The sequence below is a fragment of the Eptatretus burgeri genome, chromosome 3, assembly GCF_056783735.1.
Source record: "Eptatretus burgeri isolate ZD-2024b chromosome 3, Ebu_testis_v1, whole genome shotgun sequence".
Taxonomy (NCBI): domain Eukaryota; kingdom Metazoa; phylum Chordata; class Myxini; order Myxiniformes; family Myxinidae; genus Eptatretus; species Eptatretus burgeri.
This window is the reverse complement of record NC_140963.1, coordinates 129,895,095-129,914,354: the sequence shown is the minus strand read 5'-3', so window position 1 is coordinate 129,914,354 and position 19,260 is coordinate 129,895,095. Positions and strand designations below refer to the sequence as shown.

Here is a 19,260-nt window from a genome sequence, read left to right as displayed (position 1 = left end):
AACAGCCATCACACAACAACCACCAACCGCAACGCCGCCTCACAACAACAACAACGCCAACAGCCACGACCTTTACCGTCACAACTCGCCCTCGCAACCATCGCATCACCGCCATTCCCGCGCCGCTTGTGGGCACCGATACTGGACTCGTGCAGGGCGCGGACCGAGCAGCGGGTGCAGAAACACCAGCCTTTCCGAAGAAATCGGATCAAAAACTATTCACGCCCACTTCTGTTCCGTCCTATCAGCGAGCATGGGGCGGTTTGGCCCCGCCTCCAGGTGCGTCGGAGTATAATCGCTATATGCAGATTCGCGGATCAAAAAGCATTCACGCCAACTTTTCCTCTGTCCAATGGGGAGCCAGCCAGAGGTAAAGGGTCGAAGGAGCGAAGCCATAAAGGCCCGCGGCTATAAAGGGCCGCGTTCACTCGCCAAAAAAAGCAGTAGTTGGGAAGAGTCGGAGGAGTAGTTGAGTCAGTCAAGTTGAGTTGGGACGAGTCGAGTCAAGTTGAGTTGGAAAGAGTCAGTCAAGGAGAGTGGAGAAGAGAAGCGTCGGAGAAAGCAGTTGGACGGAGCTGTGGAGAGTTGGAGAGGTGGCGTCGGCGAAGGCAGTCGAGGGGGCGCTCGTGTCAGAGTCGGGGAGCTGCGGAGAGGGGAGGCCGATAACGCGACCGAGGTCGCGGTGGAGACGCTCGTCGCGGGACCCGAACCAGCGAGACATCCTCATCCCCCCGAGCATCAACAACCCCCTCCTGTTTCCCCCCCGCGCTGAGATAGTGCGAGAAGGGGGCCCCGTTCCCACGCCATTCCAGACACTGTCCGCGAGGCCCGCGGAGTCGGGGCGCCACCGCCATTTTGCGGCTCATCACCAGACGGGTAGGCTCGACGCGGTCTCGGCCTCAGGCCCGTCTGCCCCCTCATAGTGGAGGGTGGTCCCTTTTTCTTTTGCTTTGAGTATATGTGTTGTCGGCGCCGTCTGTGAAGTAAAACTGTATAAGTGTTGCCGTGTGCTCGGTAGTCGGTGGTAGATCTGCATTGTGTTTCACTTTTACATTTGCTTTTTGTGCATTACTGTGGTGTTTCTTCTTTTACATTTGCTTTTGGTGTATAATTGTATATGTGTGCTATCCGTGTGCCATCGCGAAATAAATGTGCTTTATGTTGAACTGTTTTTCCCGTTTCGCTTCGTCTTTTCCTTTATTGAATCTCCATCTTACTTCACGTAAAGGGTTGGTCGTGAGCTAAAACGCCCGATAATTAATCGAACCGTCGGGGTTGACGATAACACCGCTCGGTTATCCCGATAGTACGGAACGGGTCACTTAAAGTGACCCGTGTCCGAAGTCGACCTGCGGCGAGGTGCGATCGCCCGGTCTACCCTCCGTGTGGGTACTTAGGTAGGTCGAATTTGGCAAGCAACCCTATCCCACGCGGGGGGCCGATTGGCACGATCGTGGTGAGGCCGAAAGGCCCACCCGTGACTAGTTCCCGGCGTTAGTCCGAGAGGGTCACGACGGGATTGTCCGTCCGGTGGGTGACGTGCCGCGATTCGAGTTACGTGGCCGTTCGCACGCCGGCGGGCGCGAATCCGCAACAATATATATATATATATATATATATATATATATATATATATATATATATATATATACATACATATATATATATATATATATATGTATATGTATATATATGTATATGTATATATATATATATGTATATGTATATATATATATATATATATATATATATATATATATATATATATATATATATATATATATATATATATATATATATATATATATATATATTTATATATATATTTTGGTGTGCTTGGCATTTTGCATGGTGATCTTAGGCTTGTGTGCGGCTGCTTGGCCATGGAAACCCATTTCATGAACTCGAGACGAACAGTGGTTGTGCTGAATTTGCTTCCAGAGTCAATTTGGAACTCGGAAGTGAGTGTGACACTCGACGAGAGACGATTTTTTTCACGCTACGCGCTTCAGTACTCAGTGATCCAGTTCTGTGAGCTTGTGTGGCCTACCACTTCGCGGCTGAGGTGTTGTTGCTCCAAGATGTTTCCACTTCACAATAACAGCACTTACAGTTGACTGAGGCAGCTCTATCAGGGCAGAAATTTGATGAACTGACTTGTTGGAAAGGTGGCATCCTATGACGGTGCCACGTTGAAAGTCACTGAGCTCTTCAGTACGGCCCATTCTACTGGCAATGTTTTTCTGTGGAGATTGCATGGCTGTGTGCTTCATTTTATACACCTGTCAGCAATGGGTGTGGGTGAAATAGCCGAATCCACTAATTAGAAAGGGGTGCCCACATACTTTTGGCTCTGCAGTGCAGAATGTAGTGTGTATATATACATATATACACAAACACCCCAACATTCGCATTTCCAACACTTGTTTATTGATAATGGAACACACGTCTTTCAATCCTGACAAATCTCACACTCTCACGATGTTTCTTCTAAAGGACCGTTTGGACCCACCCCCCCCCCCCATCTACTTTCACGAATCCTCTGGAAGAAGTCCTTTCATTTAAGCTTCTGGATATCACTATCAGCAATGATCTTTCCTGGGAAAGCCACATTTCCAAGCTGGCATCCAAAGCCAGTCGCCGACTGGGAATCTTCCGTCATGCAAAGTCCTTCCTTGGCACACCTGAGCTTCTAACCACTTACAAAGCTTTCATCCACAGCCTGATGGAGTACTGCTCCCCCCTATGGGGTGGGGCTCCCACCTCACACCAAGCTTGGCTTCGCGCTGTGGAAACCAAAGCATTTAAGAGCATTGGTATCTCCCGTGGGGAGGCCGAGTCTTTGGGTCTCTCATTCTGTCACCGCAGGCAGGTCGGTGGTCTGTCTTCTACTGTCTCCTCTACAGTCTCGCCCCCCTGCTCTGTCTGCGATATGCCCCCACTCCCCCACTCCCCCACAATATTTCTGCATGGTGCTCAAGGTCCACCAGCAACCTCCTTCTGGTGAAACTACCAAAATCAAGAATCACTGCTCACCTTCACTCTTTCATTCCTCTTTTTCCCCACCTTTGGAACAAACTCCCACACTCTTCTTCAATCCAATTCTTCCCTCTAGGCCTTCAAAACAGCTATTCACCATCTCTTATCGTCCCCCATCCAATCCTCGATCTTTTCTACCCCCATTAATCCTCCCCAAACCCACCTCCTTCAAATTCCCTGCTTTCCTTCCTGAAAGTCCCTGTAATGTCCATCTTGTAATGTCCCCATGTTCCCCGCCCCATCCCTCTCCCTTCCACAGATCTCCTAATATCTCTGTTCCCCACTGTTTTGTCCTCTCTCCTGCCCCTCTTGTCTCCTGGCCCCCTTGTTGTGCGTTGTGTGTGTTAGTTCTCATACGAGCCTTGACAATGTATACAAAAAAATAAAAAAACACAACATCAAATCACATCATTGAAAGGGTGCTTAAAAACAAAAAAAAGAGCAGAGCACCCCTTCAATGGAACCTTCTTCAACGATAACAGTGTTTAGATTGATCTCATCAGTTATGAATAAAAAAAAGTTCATTTGGAAAAATTGTTTCTACATCATTCGTAATTCATCTAAATATGGCATGATTGGTCGGGGGGTGAATACTTTTGCAGGCCACTGTTTATGTCGATGTGTGCTAATGTGGTGTGAATAAAAGTAGAAAAAGTTTTTTTTTCCTGTAAGAACGAGGCTCATGGAAGAGCAACGATTAACCAACTGGCAGTGGGGTAGCTGTGCAAAAATTGGGTACAATCAGCAAGGGAATGAACAAAGAGGAAAAGTAGAGTGAGGAGGGGATCGGAAGAAACAAGGTTGGGCTGGAGAGGGATCATGGGTCACAATAGGGGATGATACTGTCTGGTTTAAGTCCCAAAGAGAAGAGTTCGAAAGAAGAGCCTCTGGAAGGTGGTTCCAAAGAGTTGAAGTGTGCAGTCAGCTTGGATTTGGGAAACTTAACCAGGAAGAGTTTACTGGAAGAATGGGTGCATCCTGGATTGCTGGGGAGGGTTGGAGGACTGAAAGAGCAGAGCAAGCGATGATGGAGAATAGACGGTATAGAAAGCGAAGAGACCACCGACCTGCTCATCACGGGAGATTCCCGGACTCATCACGGGAGAGTCCAATAATGTTGAGAGATTCAGATTACACAGAATCCATGAGAGACCGATTTGATGCTGGGCCGAGTTATGGAGAATACTGTATGTGAGAGGAACAGAAGCATGTCCAAAGTTGTGACTGGGATGAAATCCAAACTCATGGTCAGAGATCAGGCTGTTTGAAAACAGGAAAGATTTCACATCACAAGCAATTTGATGGATTCCATGACTTTGCTTGTAACTGGATTCTATCTATAGTTGATAGGATCTGTTTTGCCACATTTCATGGAGACAGGAGTGACATTTGCTCTCTCTCTATCTCGAGTGCAGCCTGTGGCTGCTGGTTGCATCATTGGTTGGGATGCGGCTATGCCGCTGATGCAGTGTCCCCCTTACCAGTACACTACACTGGTACTCATTTTGCCGACCTCGGAAGGATGACAGGCTGAGTCAACCTCCTGATGTATATTAATTCAGCGGCCAACGGGGCTTGAACTCAGGACCCAAGGATCCCAAGCCGCCACCCAAACCACTAAGCCAACACCAGGCTTGTGTCATTTGCTGACTTCCTTGCAAAGGCCATGGGGCAGACAGAGTGTAAGCAAGAATGGCAAAGCAAGATTTGAGAACAAGGGCACTGATGCCACTTGGGCTTGTCGCTGAAGCAGGGTCAAGGCTGGACAGAGCTTTCTCTACCTTCTTGGGTGAGGACACAAACTCCAGCGGGACAGTGGGTATGGCGACAAAGCAGAATGGGTTGGGTACACAGTATTTTCAGGCAAACAGCGTTCAGACATCTGCCTTATCTCTGGGGGAGTCTGCGGCGATGCCATTTGAGGTGAGCGACAGGATGAAGGGGGAACATACAGCAGATGTGAACTTCGTACTTAAAAGTTTTATCACAACCTGGAATTCAAAATAAATATTTAACCATGAAAATGTTGTTTCAATACAGTACTTTCTATTTGCTTGTCATCCCTTCATATCCTGACCTGATTCTATATTCTTCTTAATGTATTTTAATTACATTTGCTCTTTGTGATTCCTGCTTATTATTTGAACTACGTCTTCTGTCCTTTTTTGTTTATTCGTTTTATTTGTGCCAGGTGTGCTTTGATTTCCCATCCTTTGCTCCTTTATCCCAAACTCTGCTCCACATGTGCTAATTACCCTCGCCAGAGGAGAGGGTATAACATGTGGGTCCGTTTGTACCTTGCGAAATCAAAGAATCGCAAGTAATGTACATTGCTTGGTCTGATCTATTATTGCCTGTCTGTCTGTTTGTTTGCCTGTATGTCAATCACCTGTAGTTTGTTTGTTTGCCTGTATGCCAGTCGCTAGAAGCTTATTGTTTTTGAGGTCTTAAAGTCAAAAGGTCAACGGTCAAGGTCAAAAAAACATCAATTTCCATGTGAGTGACTTGAAATTTAAACAGACTTTGCATATTGGGTCACTGAAGCCGTTCGGGCTGGCAGGATGGCCGAAAGGTACGCATACTCACCTACAAGTTGTGTAGCCTGGGTTTGAACCCCAACCCAGCTGTCATCGTATGTTTCACAGGCAGGGTGATTCATAAATGTGTGTGCCATTCCTCGGATGGATGTTAAACGGATGTCCCATCTGCTGGCATTTGTTGGTAGACATTATATATCCCCGGTGTCCTTTGCAAAGAGTAGGGAGGCGAGCTATCGCCAGCACCCTGAACAAATTCCAAATTTCCGCCCTCACCAGCAGGGGACAGCCGCACCCCCAGCCAATGATGCTACCCCCAGCATTGTGTTGCATACAAAAGAATAAAACTGAAGCCTATTGTTTGAGGTCAAAAGGTCGAGGTCACAAAATCATCAATTTTCATCTGATTGATGTGAAATTTGACCAGAATTTGCAGATTGCTTCGCCAATCAAAATCCTGAAGCCTGTTGCTTTTGGGTTCCTTTTGGGCAAGGTTGCAGTGACCGATTTCACAAGTACTGGTCAATCTTCACTTACTTGTTTGTCTGTCCACACATAATGTGCTAAAATAAGCCACAAACACCACCTGGTGGTAGCCAGTATTACAAGTTATCCTTTTCTAACCAAGTACCTCGATGAAGTATGTGCAATTAGAATGAGAGTACGTCCATAAAGTTTGTACTATTGCAAGGCAAGCACATCTATAAAGTACTGTACTTACTATCGAATTGAATGTGAGTATGTCTAGAAAGTGCATTTATCGAGAATGTGAGGGCATAGTTTAACTAGAACGGCACTCGGTAGAGCGCACCCCTCCGCCACATAATACCTGATCCACGAGAACATATTAGGCCAAATACATTTTTGAAACATCATGCTATACCAGTACCGTATCGTTTTTGAGCCCGATCACTCAATGTTGAAGAATCACTTTTAAAATTAAATAATTCTCGCATCCAGATCCAGATTCGGATCTTCACCAAAATCGAATCAATTCATTGTGGTCACACACCCAACCTGTTCGCCAAGTTTCATCCGAACCCGTGAACAACTTTTTGAGATATTGTGCTATACTGTATATCGTGTTTGGCCCTACCTCTCAATGGTGACGAATCACTCAAAAAATTTTAGTGGTCGAATCCAGATCCGGATCTTCACCAAAATCCAATCAGTTCGTCCTTGTCACACAACGACCCTGTCCACCAAGTTTCATCCGGATCCGTCCCCAACGTTTTGAGATATCCTGTACACAGACAGACAGACAGACAGACAGAGAGACAGAGAGACAGAGAGAAAGGGGTGAAAACATAACCTCCTTCACCTTCGGTGGCGGAGGTAACAAGCTCATCCATGTACCCCCATCACCATAAACGCAGTCAACAACCTCGGCCCAAACAGTATACTGGCCACAAAACCTCTACCCATCGACAACACAAAGACATTACTCCACAGGTATGATCGTATTCACCTTTCACACCTCTGCTGTGGATACCACCAACAGCTTTTACCGTACAAACATAGACTCGGTGACACCACTGACGAAACCTGCGACCTCTGTCAGGCTACCCCATACACAATATGGGGCGACCTGGCATTATGGAAGAATATCCGGTCCTGGCTCCACGAAGGCAAGAGCACAACATCTTTAATGTGAGGGATGACACGAAGCTTGGAGGTAAGGTGGGTCGCAGAGAGGGTGGTGATCAGATTCAGGAAAGTATTGATACTTGCATAGATTGGGCAAAAGATTGGCAGATGGAATTTAACATGAGCAAGTGTAAGGTGTTGGGGATGGGAAAGAACAATGAAAATGAAGTTTACAGGATGTAAGAGGTAATTTTGGAGCATGTCACACAGGAGAAGGATCTGGGGGTGGTAATAGGTATGGGAGGTAAGCAGGTAGCACAGTGCCAGGCAGCTATTGGTAAAGCAAATAGGGTTTTAGGTTGTATTTGGAGGGGGATCATTTACAAATCAAAAGAGTTGGTGTTTACGTTGCACAGGAATTTAGTGAGGGCCACGTCTAGAATTTTGTGTGCAGTTTTGGTCACTAGAACTCAGGAAGGACATAGATGCCACAGAGAGGGTTTAGCGCAGGGCTACTCAATTGATTCTGGGCCTAGCTCGACTCAGCGATGAGGAGCGGCGAAGGAGACAGGGCTTTACTCACTTGAAAGGAGGCGGTTAAGAGGAGATATGATCGAGATGTTTAAGATCATGAAAGGTGGAGATAAAATAAGTGAAGAATAATTATTCAACAGAGGCAAGGCAGGGGACTTTCACTCATGGAGTAGACAGTGATAGGACCAGGGGCCTTAGCCTGAGAGTAAAGAAGAGGAGAGTTAAGATGGTAGCAAGGCAGGGGACTTTCACTCATGGAGTAGTTAATGCATGGAATGGTCTCCCTGGAAAGGTAGTGGCAGCAGAAAAAGTAGATCAGTTTAAATTAGAATGACATAGGTACCTGGAAGTTTTGGAGATAGAGGGGTGTGGGGATGTTGATAAGACTTTTAGATAGTTTGAGTATTGATGGGTCGTTGTGTGCATGTGTACGGAGTGCTGTTGGTAGGAGTCTTGTCAAGGGGTGGTTGTGCGGTTGATGTGTTTTTAAACCAGCCCATGCCCCTCCCCTGAGGGGAAGAAAAGAAAAAGAAAAAAAATACAAAAACTAAATAAATAATGAAAATTATTAAAATTAAAAAACAAAACAAACAAACGAACAGAATCATTTATGTCATTAATTAAAAACTTATTTGCATTTTCTTCCTTGGATGTTGTGTGGATGGATTAGTGTGGTGTTCACGCAGGCATGATGGGCCGAATGGCCACCTGTGTTGGATTTCCTTGTATCTCTGGGTCACTCCCAGGAGATCAATTGGCTATCCTGTTTGTGCAGAGCTCACCGGGGGGTAGTCAACAACAACAACAACAACAACAACAACAACAACAACAACAACAACAACATGAATACCACACAAAATAGGTCCTGGCCAGAATCTGCAATCTCCGATTGCTCTTTCTCGTTATTTTTATCATTCAAGTTTTCAATACAGTCTCAAGCTTTTGATACAGTCTGGCATCCTGCATTGCTCTCCAACGTCTCTGCCTGTGACTCCACCCTTGTATTACTGACAAATGTATTTTATCCCTTCCTCTCATATCCACTCTCATAGAGAACGTGCGGCTCTCAACAGATCCCTTTCATCTACTCTCCCTGTCAAGGCTGGAGTACCACAAATCAGTGTTCTGGGCCCCATATTATTCCTAATTTTCATCAATGATCTCACTGACTTTCTGGAAAATCCTCTATATCTCTTTACTGTTGACTCCACTCTCATCCCTCTGATACACAGGCAGCAGCCCCTTCCCTCTCCTCACACCTTGACAAAATCACAAAGTGATCAAACACTTGGAATATGTCTTTTAACCCTGATAAATCCCACACACTCACGATCTCTCTCTGAAAGGATCATGATGGCAAACCCTCCAATATACTTTTTCAACAACCCTCTCAAAGAGAACTTTTGGGTCTCACTCTGTCAGTCAGTCATGATCTTGCTTGAACAAACCACATTTCAAAAAGTTGGCCTCCAAAGCAAGCAACTGACTGGGCATCCTCCATCATGCAAAGTCCTTCCTTGGCACACCTCAACTCCTATCCAACTACAAGGCCTTCATCTGCAGCTTGATGGAGTACTGCTCTCCCCTCTGGACGAGCACCCCTGCCTCACATCTTTCTCAGCTTTACGCCGTGGAAAATATTGCGAAACCTTCAAGACCACTGTAATCTCCTGCGATGAAGCCGAGTCTATGGGCCTATTAATTTGCCATTACCGACTAGTCCGGGGGCCAGGAGGACCCACCATGCAACCCCCTCAGCATTCATTGGGATGACTATTTTCTTACTTATTATGTCGCTGGTGAAATTTTAAAACATGTACCCAAAGAATAAAGTGTCACGATCAAAGTTTTTTAGGGAAAAACAAAACCGGCTGTAATTGCATTTGATTGGAGGGGGGGGGGGATTGGAAAATGAAAACGTGTCACTTTTTCCTCTCCAGAATGTCTTCATTGTCAATATTTTAAATGAACAAGTTGATTTACTCATAATTTCAGCCTTTAGAAGAGATTTATAAGCACCTGTTTATTTTAGTCTCACGAGGAACAAATATCATAGGGAATCTCTAACGCCTAAGATAACACTTGTTTACACAATCGAATCTGCTAATATCCTTTCCCTGCATGCCCACAGTAAAATATAAAGTCCCAGAACTCCATTATCACAAATTACCCTTTTACTGTCTTTGTCCTCATCAGAGAAGCTGTCAGTATTACCACCTGCAGCATATTCCTGTTCTCCTATTTCATCTTCAGATTTCTCCAGTTCTGTTGCATCACCCAGTTGCTCCAGCACATCAATTAGTTTTTGTGGTAAGATCATTTCATCTGCACACCAGAGTGGTTCTCCATCCTCTTTCCATCCATGTCCTTCCTTGGGTTTGGGGATCTCATATACGGCAAAATTTGCCATTTTCCATCTTCTTGTCTGATAATTTGCTCGAGCAACATGTTCTCTTAAGCATGCCCTACTCGGAGGCAATCTCGCCAGGTCAATGGTACTGCATGTTGGACCGTCAACTGAAATATCCCCATCACACTTTGACTTGAGCATCAATTAGTTTTTTCATAATTCATCTGCGCTCTCCGATTTGGATTTCCCATACAGTGCACAGGTGAACCTTTCACACCCGATCAGACCAACATCATCAACATTCCAGTCATCTCCCAAATGCTTCAGGACATCACAGTGTGCAGGAGATTTCAGTAACAACTTGAGAGGTAAAAACTTTCCAATACCCCTGAAAGAGCTGACTGCATCACAACAGGTGAATGCATGTAGCGCCAGCGTCGCCTCATACATTTGCTCTGTGTTGTGTTTACAGAGATTTGTAATGTGAATAAGGGTCAGGGTGACAAGGAAATCAACACCACACATCATGAAACGTGCACGTGATTCTAAGAAAAAGGGCCAAGCAAACAAAAACATTACTATACATTACGGGCTGAAAGAAAAAGAAAAGTGAATGTAATTAATCAAATGTTCTGCTTCAGATAACCAACAGGCCTGAAATCACAACACAATTCTTCTTTGCTTGCTTCGGCTGGAAGTTTTTATTTTAGTTTTAGATTTTTCACCTTCTTGATTTTAAGTGCCTCCTTGCCAAAAAAAATTCACAATTTTCCTCTTGCAATTACAAAATATATTTTGCTTTGACTCTCCATCACAGATAATAGTGTTTTTGCCGGTGCTTTAATTTCAGTACGATCAAAACACTCCCAGAACACTGGAGGTTGTGTAAAACACCACATATTTTCCAAGATTGTAATAAATTTAGTAAGAATACACTCATGGAGCTTAATTTTGTTTTTGTTTTTGCCTCCCTCCCTCCTTCCTTTTTTGCCTGAAAAAAATCTAAAACATTTTAAAAAATAACTCCCAGCCTTATTGTATCTTCTGTATTGCGTGTTCATAGTTGCATCGTTTCGAAAATAGAACATACAAAACAAATTCCGTAACTATGATGAAACTGGGTATTAATAAATAAGTTAATTTGAATATCACATGAATTCAACAGAATTGTCGTAAAGTTAAAAAGCTTCAAGGTAATCATCTATCTTCCGAAGCAGAGCGCTCCACTTTATTGTGATGAAGCCACAACCAACATTGCTTATATATGCTCATTTACCTGAATATTTAGGCATTTACAACCAGAAATCCTTCTTGTTCAACTGACACGTTTGAATCTTGAGACTTAATCTGCAGCACTCCAAGTAGCCAGTGCAGAAACTAATGAGACATCTATTCCCTCAGTATAATCTGCTACCTGGTGTCAGTCAAGTGAATTGTTCAAACCGGGTGGAGGGTGCATAATGCATCATTAAATCACAGGGAACTCTCACTATTTGAAAACAAAAACTATCATTTTTCTCTTAAAGAATGCAACATGTGGGTGATTTCAATAATCGGTTTAATTGTGGCCTTTTATCAGTTCAAAATGTATCTTAAGCTGATAAATCTCTTCTTGAGGCTGAAATTATGAATAAATCAACTTGTTCATTTAAAATATTGACAAAGAAGACACCCTGGAGGGGAAAAAGTGACACGTTTTCATTTTCCAATTTCCCACCCCCCATGTCTAATGCAATTTCTAGTTTTAAAGCCCGTATTGCTTTTCCCCCAAAAAACGTTGATTGTGACACTTTTTTTCTTTGGGTACATGTTTTAAAATTTCACCAGCCACATAATAAGTAAGAAAATAGTCATCCCAATGAATGCTGAGGGGGGTGCATGGTGGGTCCTCCAGGCCCCCGGACTAGACACGTCGGTGGTTTCTCTGTCTTCTTCCGCATAGTTTCCGTTCTTGCACCCTCTGACCACTCTTTGTCCCCCCACCCCCAGGTATATGCATGGTGCATGTGGTCTACCAACAACACCATTGTAGTGAAACTCACAAAATCCAGAATCACTGCTTACCTCCACTCATGTATTCCTCTGTTTTCTCACCCATGAAGCCAACTTCCACACTCTCTTCAATCTTGTTATTCCCTCCAGGACTTTAAGACAACTGGTTCACCACCATCTCAGATCATCCCCCATCCAAAACCATGATCTTTTCTACCCGTTAAACCACCGCACACCTCCCCCATTCCCCCAAAATGTGTTTGCTTCTGTGTCCATCTTGTCCACCCCTTGCACATTCTTCCCCTATCCCTCATCCTTTAGTTATGTTACATGTTAAACACTTTTAATCCACTATGCCATCTAAAACCAGCATTTCCTGCTTGTGCTTTCCCTACAGGGGGAAGCCAAGATGCTCAAAGATGGTGAAGTGTTTCGTGTGATCCGTGATAATTGTTGGGATCCAGCCTGTAGGTTGAAGGACATGGAACGGACAGGTGAACAATTTAAACTTCACATTTTACTGATTTCAATTAAACTGCAGGTCAGCGGAATATGTAAGATATTCCTTTTCTGTCCGTTTGATTTGGCAAAAAGGCATTCATGAGCTTTCATCATTTTACTTATTGACATTGCTAAAGCATTATTCATTTCGGTAGAAAACCCCCACTCATCCCTTTGAGAAGAGCAAGGGAGGGAAACATTAATTTGGAAGTGGCCATCCCAGCTTAGCAGAACATCCCGTGCACACCCCGAGTACTTCCACCAAGTTTCAACGCATTTCTTCGCACAAACAAATCAAACAAACACGTACGTTTCAATGCATTCCCCCCACCCACACCTACGATGACTGTAGTTTTCAATATACGATACCGCAACACGGAGAATTTGAGTCATCTCCGTCCCGCTCCCGAACCCCATGTGACTGGGAATTGTTTTCAAAGCCGAAAACTTTCTAGGGAACACACCCCCAAATTTCAACTCATTCCATCCAGTGGTTTAGGGGTGCATACAAGTCAAACACACACACACGCCAAATTATATATATCCAGTAATATGATTCTCTGAAGTCTGTGATATGTAACCACCGCAGGCAACATTGTTGGATGATGTGTCCATTGTTGTATCTCCCACAGGTGTTTCAATGCAAGTGATCTCAACTGTGCCCGTTATGTTCAACTACTGGGTAAGATAAAGAATACCAAGAGAGGCTGAGTGGGTACCAGAAGGCAGAAGCACATAATAATAATAATAATTCTGAAACCTTTTTTCTGTTCACGGTGGTCACAGCAATTATAAAACGTTTCAAATCTGTTAAAATTATCTTTCCCGGTTTGTCTTCGGTCTCGGAATTCATATATATTTTTTGTGATGTAAACTTTGGGACCTCAGATGACATCATCGTCGCAAATCAAATGCTTGTGAGGGACCTCGGAGCATGTGCTTGTGAGAGTCAACATCTCTCTGGCTATTGTCGAAGAGATGTCTCGGCACCATAGAGTCTGGCAGTTCAACCGGAGGTGACTGGCAAGGACTGCAAGCTGCCCTTGTGTCAAGACTTGGCCTTCATTTCCACCTCTCCTGATATGTATACTGCCTAGGAATCCTTCCACACAAACTTGCTTTCCCTTATGTGCAGATTGATGTCTTATCTTCCCCCATCCACAACAATGATCTTTCCTACCCCCATTAATGCACCTCCTTCAAATTCCCTGTTTTCCTTCCTTAAAGTCCCTGTAGTGTCTATCTTGTTTACCCTGTGTACCCTGCCCCATCCCTCTCCCTTCCACAGATCTCATGTCTCTGCTGCTACTGTTCTGTGCTTTCCCCTCCCACCCCTCTTGTCTTGTCTGTTATATGTTATGTGTTTGCTGTTATACGAGCCTTGACAATGTACACAGGGAAAAAAAAAAGACAGTCATTCTACGCTTGACATGCTGCTTCCACTCTCTCACCAATGGATGGAAGCTCTCAATTTCGGACACGAGATCAGGGCCATCTCTCTGGACATATCTTGAGCATTTGATAGAGTCTGGAACCCCACTTTGATCTCCAAACTCTCTGCTTATGACATACAAGACCACCTCCTCTCACAGATCACTGACTTTAGGCAGCAGCCTCTTCCCTCTCTGCAGACATTGATAGAATCAGGAGCTGGTCCAACGCCTGGAATATGTTTTTCAACCCCAACAAATCCCACACACTCACCCTGTCTCTCCAAAAAGGCCATCCGGCACTCTCCCATCTAATTCCAAAATAAACTACTTGAAGAGGTTGTCACTTAAACTTCTGGGCCTCACCATCAGCCATGATCTTTCTTGGGCAGGCCATATTTCGAAGATGGCCTCCAAAGCCAGTCGCTGCTTGGGCATCCTTCATTCTGCAAGGTCTTTCTTTGGGCAATCTGAACTTTTGACAACCTACAAGGCCTTCATTCACAACTTGATGGAGTACTGCTCTCTCCGTTGTCGTTTGGTCCAGACCTTTTGTTTGTGTCACGTTACACCTACAATAATTATAAGCAAGTTCTGCCAGCAACCTCATTTTCACTCTTCGTAATTTGTGATTCCTGGTCACCGAAAGTTGTAAGCTGGCCAAACTTTCAACACATTTAATGCTATTATCACCAGTTAAACGAAACAGCAAATGTGTAGTGTAATGCAACAAACGCGGCTTCAGCAGCAGCCACATCACACAGGCCTGCCCTCCTACAAATTCATTCAGGTAGTCCAAGTCTTCCCATTCTCTTCTTTTTAGCTCCCAGCTGACCTTTCCTCCTCACAAGGACCTTCTTCAACAACTCGTCGTGGAGCATCAACCTCTCGCAGCTTGCAACATGTGGATACTCTTCCAACCAGGCCATTACGACCCAATGACAATTTCTTTTTCCAACAGCCTAACCTACCATTTGTATCCAAAGAAAGCATTGTGCACGAGTCAAAACTATCCTGGGGACAACTTGCTCCTACCTTGTCCTGTAGGCACGACCAGCCGATACACTCGAGCTTTGCCAGCTTCTGAATGAGCACCTCGCAGGTGTGGCAAAGCAGTACCCGCGCCGGTTTGCTGCACTTGGCACACTACCCATGCAGTCACCGACGCTCGCCGTTGATGAGCTACGCCGCTGTGTACTTGACCTGGGGCTTGTTGGAGTGGAAATTGGTTCACATGTGAACACTTGGAACCTCGGATCACCTGAGCTGCACCCTGTTTATGCTGTAAGGCAATTTTCCCCCTCTTGTTCACAAATCATGAAATATATTTTGTGCATTATTAAATTGTATGGACGTATTTATTAGGGTACTGAGTTTGGTACTCTCCATGCAGAATGAAATTCTCCCAGTTTTTTTACATTTTCAGTGGTCATCTATATATTACTTAGATGTGGATAGATATGATGAAAGGAAGTATGTGAAGTGTTCCCAGGAAGTATCAGATTCTGCCTGCAATTTAAAAGGGGTCATCCACTTTCTGCGTACACACTGCAAGAATGGGTAGGGGAGGGGGTGACAAGAATAGTAAAATCAAAATTGAACGAGAAGGGCACTCGGTAGAGCGCATACCTCCGCCACGTATTGCCTGATCCACGAGAACATATCTGGCCCAATACATTTTTGAAATATCATGTCATATATCCTTTTGGACCCTGTCTCTCAATGGTGAAGGATAACTTAAAAAATTAATTAACTCTCGTATCCGAATCCGGATTTGGATCTTCACCAAAATCGAAACAATTTGCCCTTGTCCCACAATTAACATGTCCACCAAGTTTCATCCAAATCCATTCACAACTTTTTGAGATATCGTGCGATATATCATTTTTTTGGCCCGATCTATTAATGGTGAAGAATTACTTTAAAGATTCAAGTAGCAGGATCCAGATCCGGATCTTCACGTGAATCTAATCAGTTCGTCCTCGTCACACACCCAACCTGCCCACAAAATTTCATCCGGATCCGTCCACAACTTTTTGAGATATCCTGCACACAAACAGACAGACAGAGAGGGGTGAAAACATCACCTCCTTCACCTTCGGTGTGGAGGTAATAAAGGAAGAAAAGGTGTGAAATTCAGGTGGGGCTGTTTGGGAGGGGAGAGAGACAGAGAGAGACAGAGAGAGACAGAGAGAGACAGAGAGAGACAGAGAGAGACAGAGAGAGACAGAGAGAGACAGAGAGAGACAGAGACAGAGACAGAGACAGAGAGAGAGAGAGAGAGACAGAGACAGAGAGAGAGAGAGAGAGACAGAGACAGTGAGAGAGAGAGAGAGAAAGAGAGAGTGAGAGAGAGAGAGACAGAGACAGAGAGAGAGAGAGAGAGAGAGAGAGAGAGAGAGAGATTGGGAGAAGATGAAAGGGACATATATATGTATATGGGAGGAACCATATAAAAATTATTACCAGCTGAAAATTCCAAAACTTATCTCCAAAAGACAGGCCGGAAATTCTTCTTGCCAGAATGATGTGTTGGTGTCTTTAATCACCATGCCCGAGACAGTTTTCAGCTCATGGTGATCTTTTTCATATCATTTCTTGGGAATCATTTTGGTTCTGTTTGTTTTTATTCACTCCACCATTCTGTTGTCATTTATTTTATCCAACAACCCCATCCGTCCCATCTTCTTGCTCTTGCCCATCTCCTATGTTGCACAGCTTGTCTCTTGACTTTTGCCCCTTTTTCTCATCCTGTGGCATTTGTCTGCCTTGCTTTTGCACAACATAACATCCACTTTGTAATGATCTAAACTTGAACGTCATCATCCTAATGTCACTGATCTTTGCCAAAGTATTCAATCCACCCTTTCTCTCCTTCTCACCATGAAATAACTGTGTTCTACTGCTTCTTCAAAGGCCACAATTATTCTCAACTTCTCATGGGGTCAGCCAGGAACTGGCTAGCCAGGCCTGACGTTCATACTGAAGGTATCAGGAATTTGGAATTTGACCAGGGTACGAGCGATAACTCATCTTCTCTTGGTGAAACACCATGGGATCTCCAATCACTTATTTCAACGTTCGACAGGGGGCTTGAACGGCCATCTGAAGGATGGATGTTCAAGCCCCTGTTGACAAGTTTAATGTCCATCTGAAGGATGGCAGACTTCGTGATGCAACGTCGTGTCTGCAAAGAACCAACCCAAGTTCATAGTCGAGAATAGAACCCAGACGGAACAGCTTGAAGGTAAGTGCACTACCTTTTCACCATCTCATCAGACTCTGGAATACTAATTGCATTCTCCTTCCACAATGCTCTTACGGTGATGACTTAAGCGACAATGCTTTTTCGCCAACAAGTGTTCTCAGCTCGTTGACAGCTCAAAGTTTTTGTTATTTCTCAGCGACGATTTCAACTTCTGCCATCCCAGCAGTTTTAGGCTGAAACTCGAATCACTGGCCTTGGTAATGCAGCAAGCCTCCCCGAACCCGTTAACAACATATTTCTCATTGGTGGGCCTCCTTCCTCGATCTTGTGATGTCCGACTTTCCTTAAAAAGTGCTCGTGCTCATCTCTGGTCACTGTAAGATATCTTTCCCCAAGAGTTGATCGGAATCACCACTTCCTGCTCTTTGGTTACGCAAGCAGCACATTACCACACTGCTTTCTTCTCTTCTGATTTCTCCACTCAAGCTGATATTCCTTGTTTTCCATCAATGTTTTATTTTTATGCTTTTTTGAACAAGTTTGTTACACTTTTTGGTTTGTTCCATCTTGCACCGTACAAGTACTATACTCCATCCAGTAAGAGGCTGGTTGCCACAGCATTAGTCTGCTAATTTGGAAAAGGGCAAAAACTGCTTCACATCTTGAAACGTGACTTTCAACCCAGAACACGTCACAAAGTCCTGCCTGATTCTGGTACAAACCGGTCTGTTATATCCGATAGTATCTCGATTGGCATCTAACCACTGAAAATACTATAGTCTCTTGCATTTGGCTGACGTATGAGTATCAGATACAGCCTCTCCCAGGCATACCAAACTGGCCTCCAAACTCAGATGCTGAGAGGACATACTCTTGCTTGGCTGATGATGTACAATAATTGAGGATCTACAATGCATCCGATAACTGTGGGTAATCCATGAATGAACTTTGAGAATACGATCACACATGGTCTCCGAGTGCCGATGCAAGACGTAGGTGTGTGCCTCAAAACACCACTATAGAAGACGATAAAGTAACAAAATGGGAGAAAATGTTAATGGTGTGATGGAGAAACTGCATCTTTCAGAGGAACTTCCTTCAGGGACTGACCTTTAATGAAAACATTGACGTGTCCTAAATCTTGCAAGCACTGGATTGGTGGCAATATGACTAAGTAGACGTTGAGAAAAAAACCCCATATACGACTGTGGATAGACACTTGAACATTGACTGATACCGTGCCCCTTGTCAACATCCGGTGCTCCAGAGGAACTATTTGAGACGAGGATACTCGGTAGAGCGCATACCTCTGCCATGTGATGCCTGATCCACGAGAACATATCGGGCCCAATACGTTTTTGAAATATCATGCTGTACAGGACTATATATCGTTTTTGGCCCTACCTCTCAATGGCGAAGAATCGCTTTATAAATTAAATAATTGTAGTATCTAGATCCAGATTCGGATCTTCACCAAAATCGAATTAACTCTTCCTTGAGGCACACCCAACTTGTCCACCAAGTTTCATCTGAACGCGTCCACAACCTTTTGAGATATCGTGCTATTTATTCGTTTTTGACCCAACCTCTCAATGGTGAAGAGTCACTTTAAAATTCTAGAAGTTGGATCCGGATTCGGATCTTCACCAAAATCTAATCGGTTTGTCCTCGTCACACACCAAACCTGTCCACAAAATTTAATCCGGATCCATCCACAACTTTTTCAGATATCCTGAACACAAACAGACAAACAGATAGAGAGGGGTGAAAACATAACCTCCTTCACCTTCGGTGGGTGGAGGTAATAACTTACTATTTCTTCATACACCAACAGTGAATCCAAGCCTCTCTCTCTCTCTTCTCTCCAGTCTCTCTCTCCTTCCTCTTCTCTCCTTTACTCCTCCATCTGTAATCAACCAGCTGTTAATACAATCCATCCTCCTCCTTCAGTGACTGTGTTCTTCGACAGCAGTTCATCACCATGATATTTCACTCCTCTTCTAAACCTCTTCCATGCATTTATATTGACATTTACCTGTCCCTTGCTGTTACGATCATTTTCTCCAATGCAACTTTCAGGTG

General features: G+C 44.2%; 1 protein-coding gene and 1 long non-coding RNA gene across 7 annotated transcripts in view; one reads left to right on the top strand and one right to left on the bottom strand.

The window, feature by feature from the left end:
- Window positions 1-19,260, top strand: part of ACMSD (aminocarboxymuconate semialdehyde decarboxylase) — an 85,017-nt gene that overhangs the window by 6,412 nt on the left and 59,345 nt on the right. For all 6 annotated transcript variants that reach the window (XR_015056601.1, XM_085875584.1, XM_085875586.1 and 3 more), the window contains exons 3-5: window positions 12,437-12,533; window positions 13,173-13,222; window positions 15,018-15,254. Coding sequence is in view for 5 of the 6 variants with exons in the window: in XM_085875584.1 (XP_085731710.1) it covers window positions 12,437-12,533; window positions 13,173-13,222; window positions 15,018-15,254 (384 nt within the window). In the remaining variant the exon portion in view is untranslated. The remainder of the gene's footprint in view (window positions 1-12,436; window positions 12,534-13,172; window positions 13,223-15,017; window positions 15,255-19,260) is intronic.
- Window positions 1-19,260, bottom strand: part of LOC147030967 (uncharacterized) — a 41,493-nt gene that overhangs the window by 6,864 nt on the left and 15,369 nt on the right. The gene's annotated exons all lie outside the window — the stretch shown is intronic.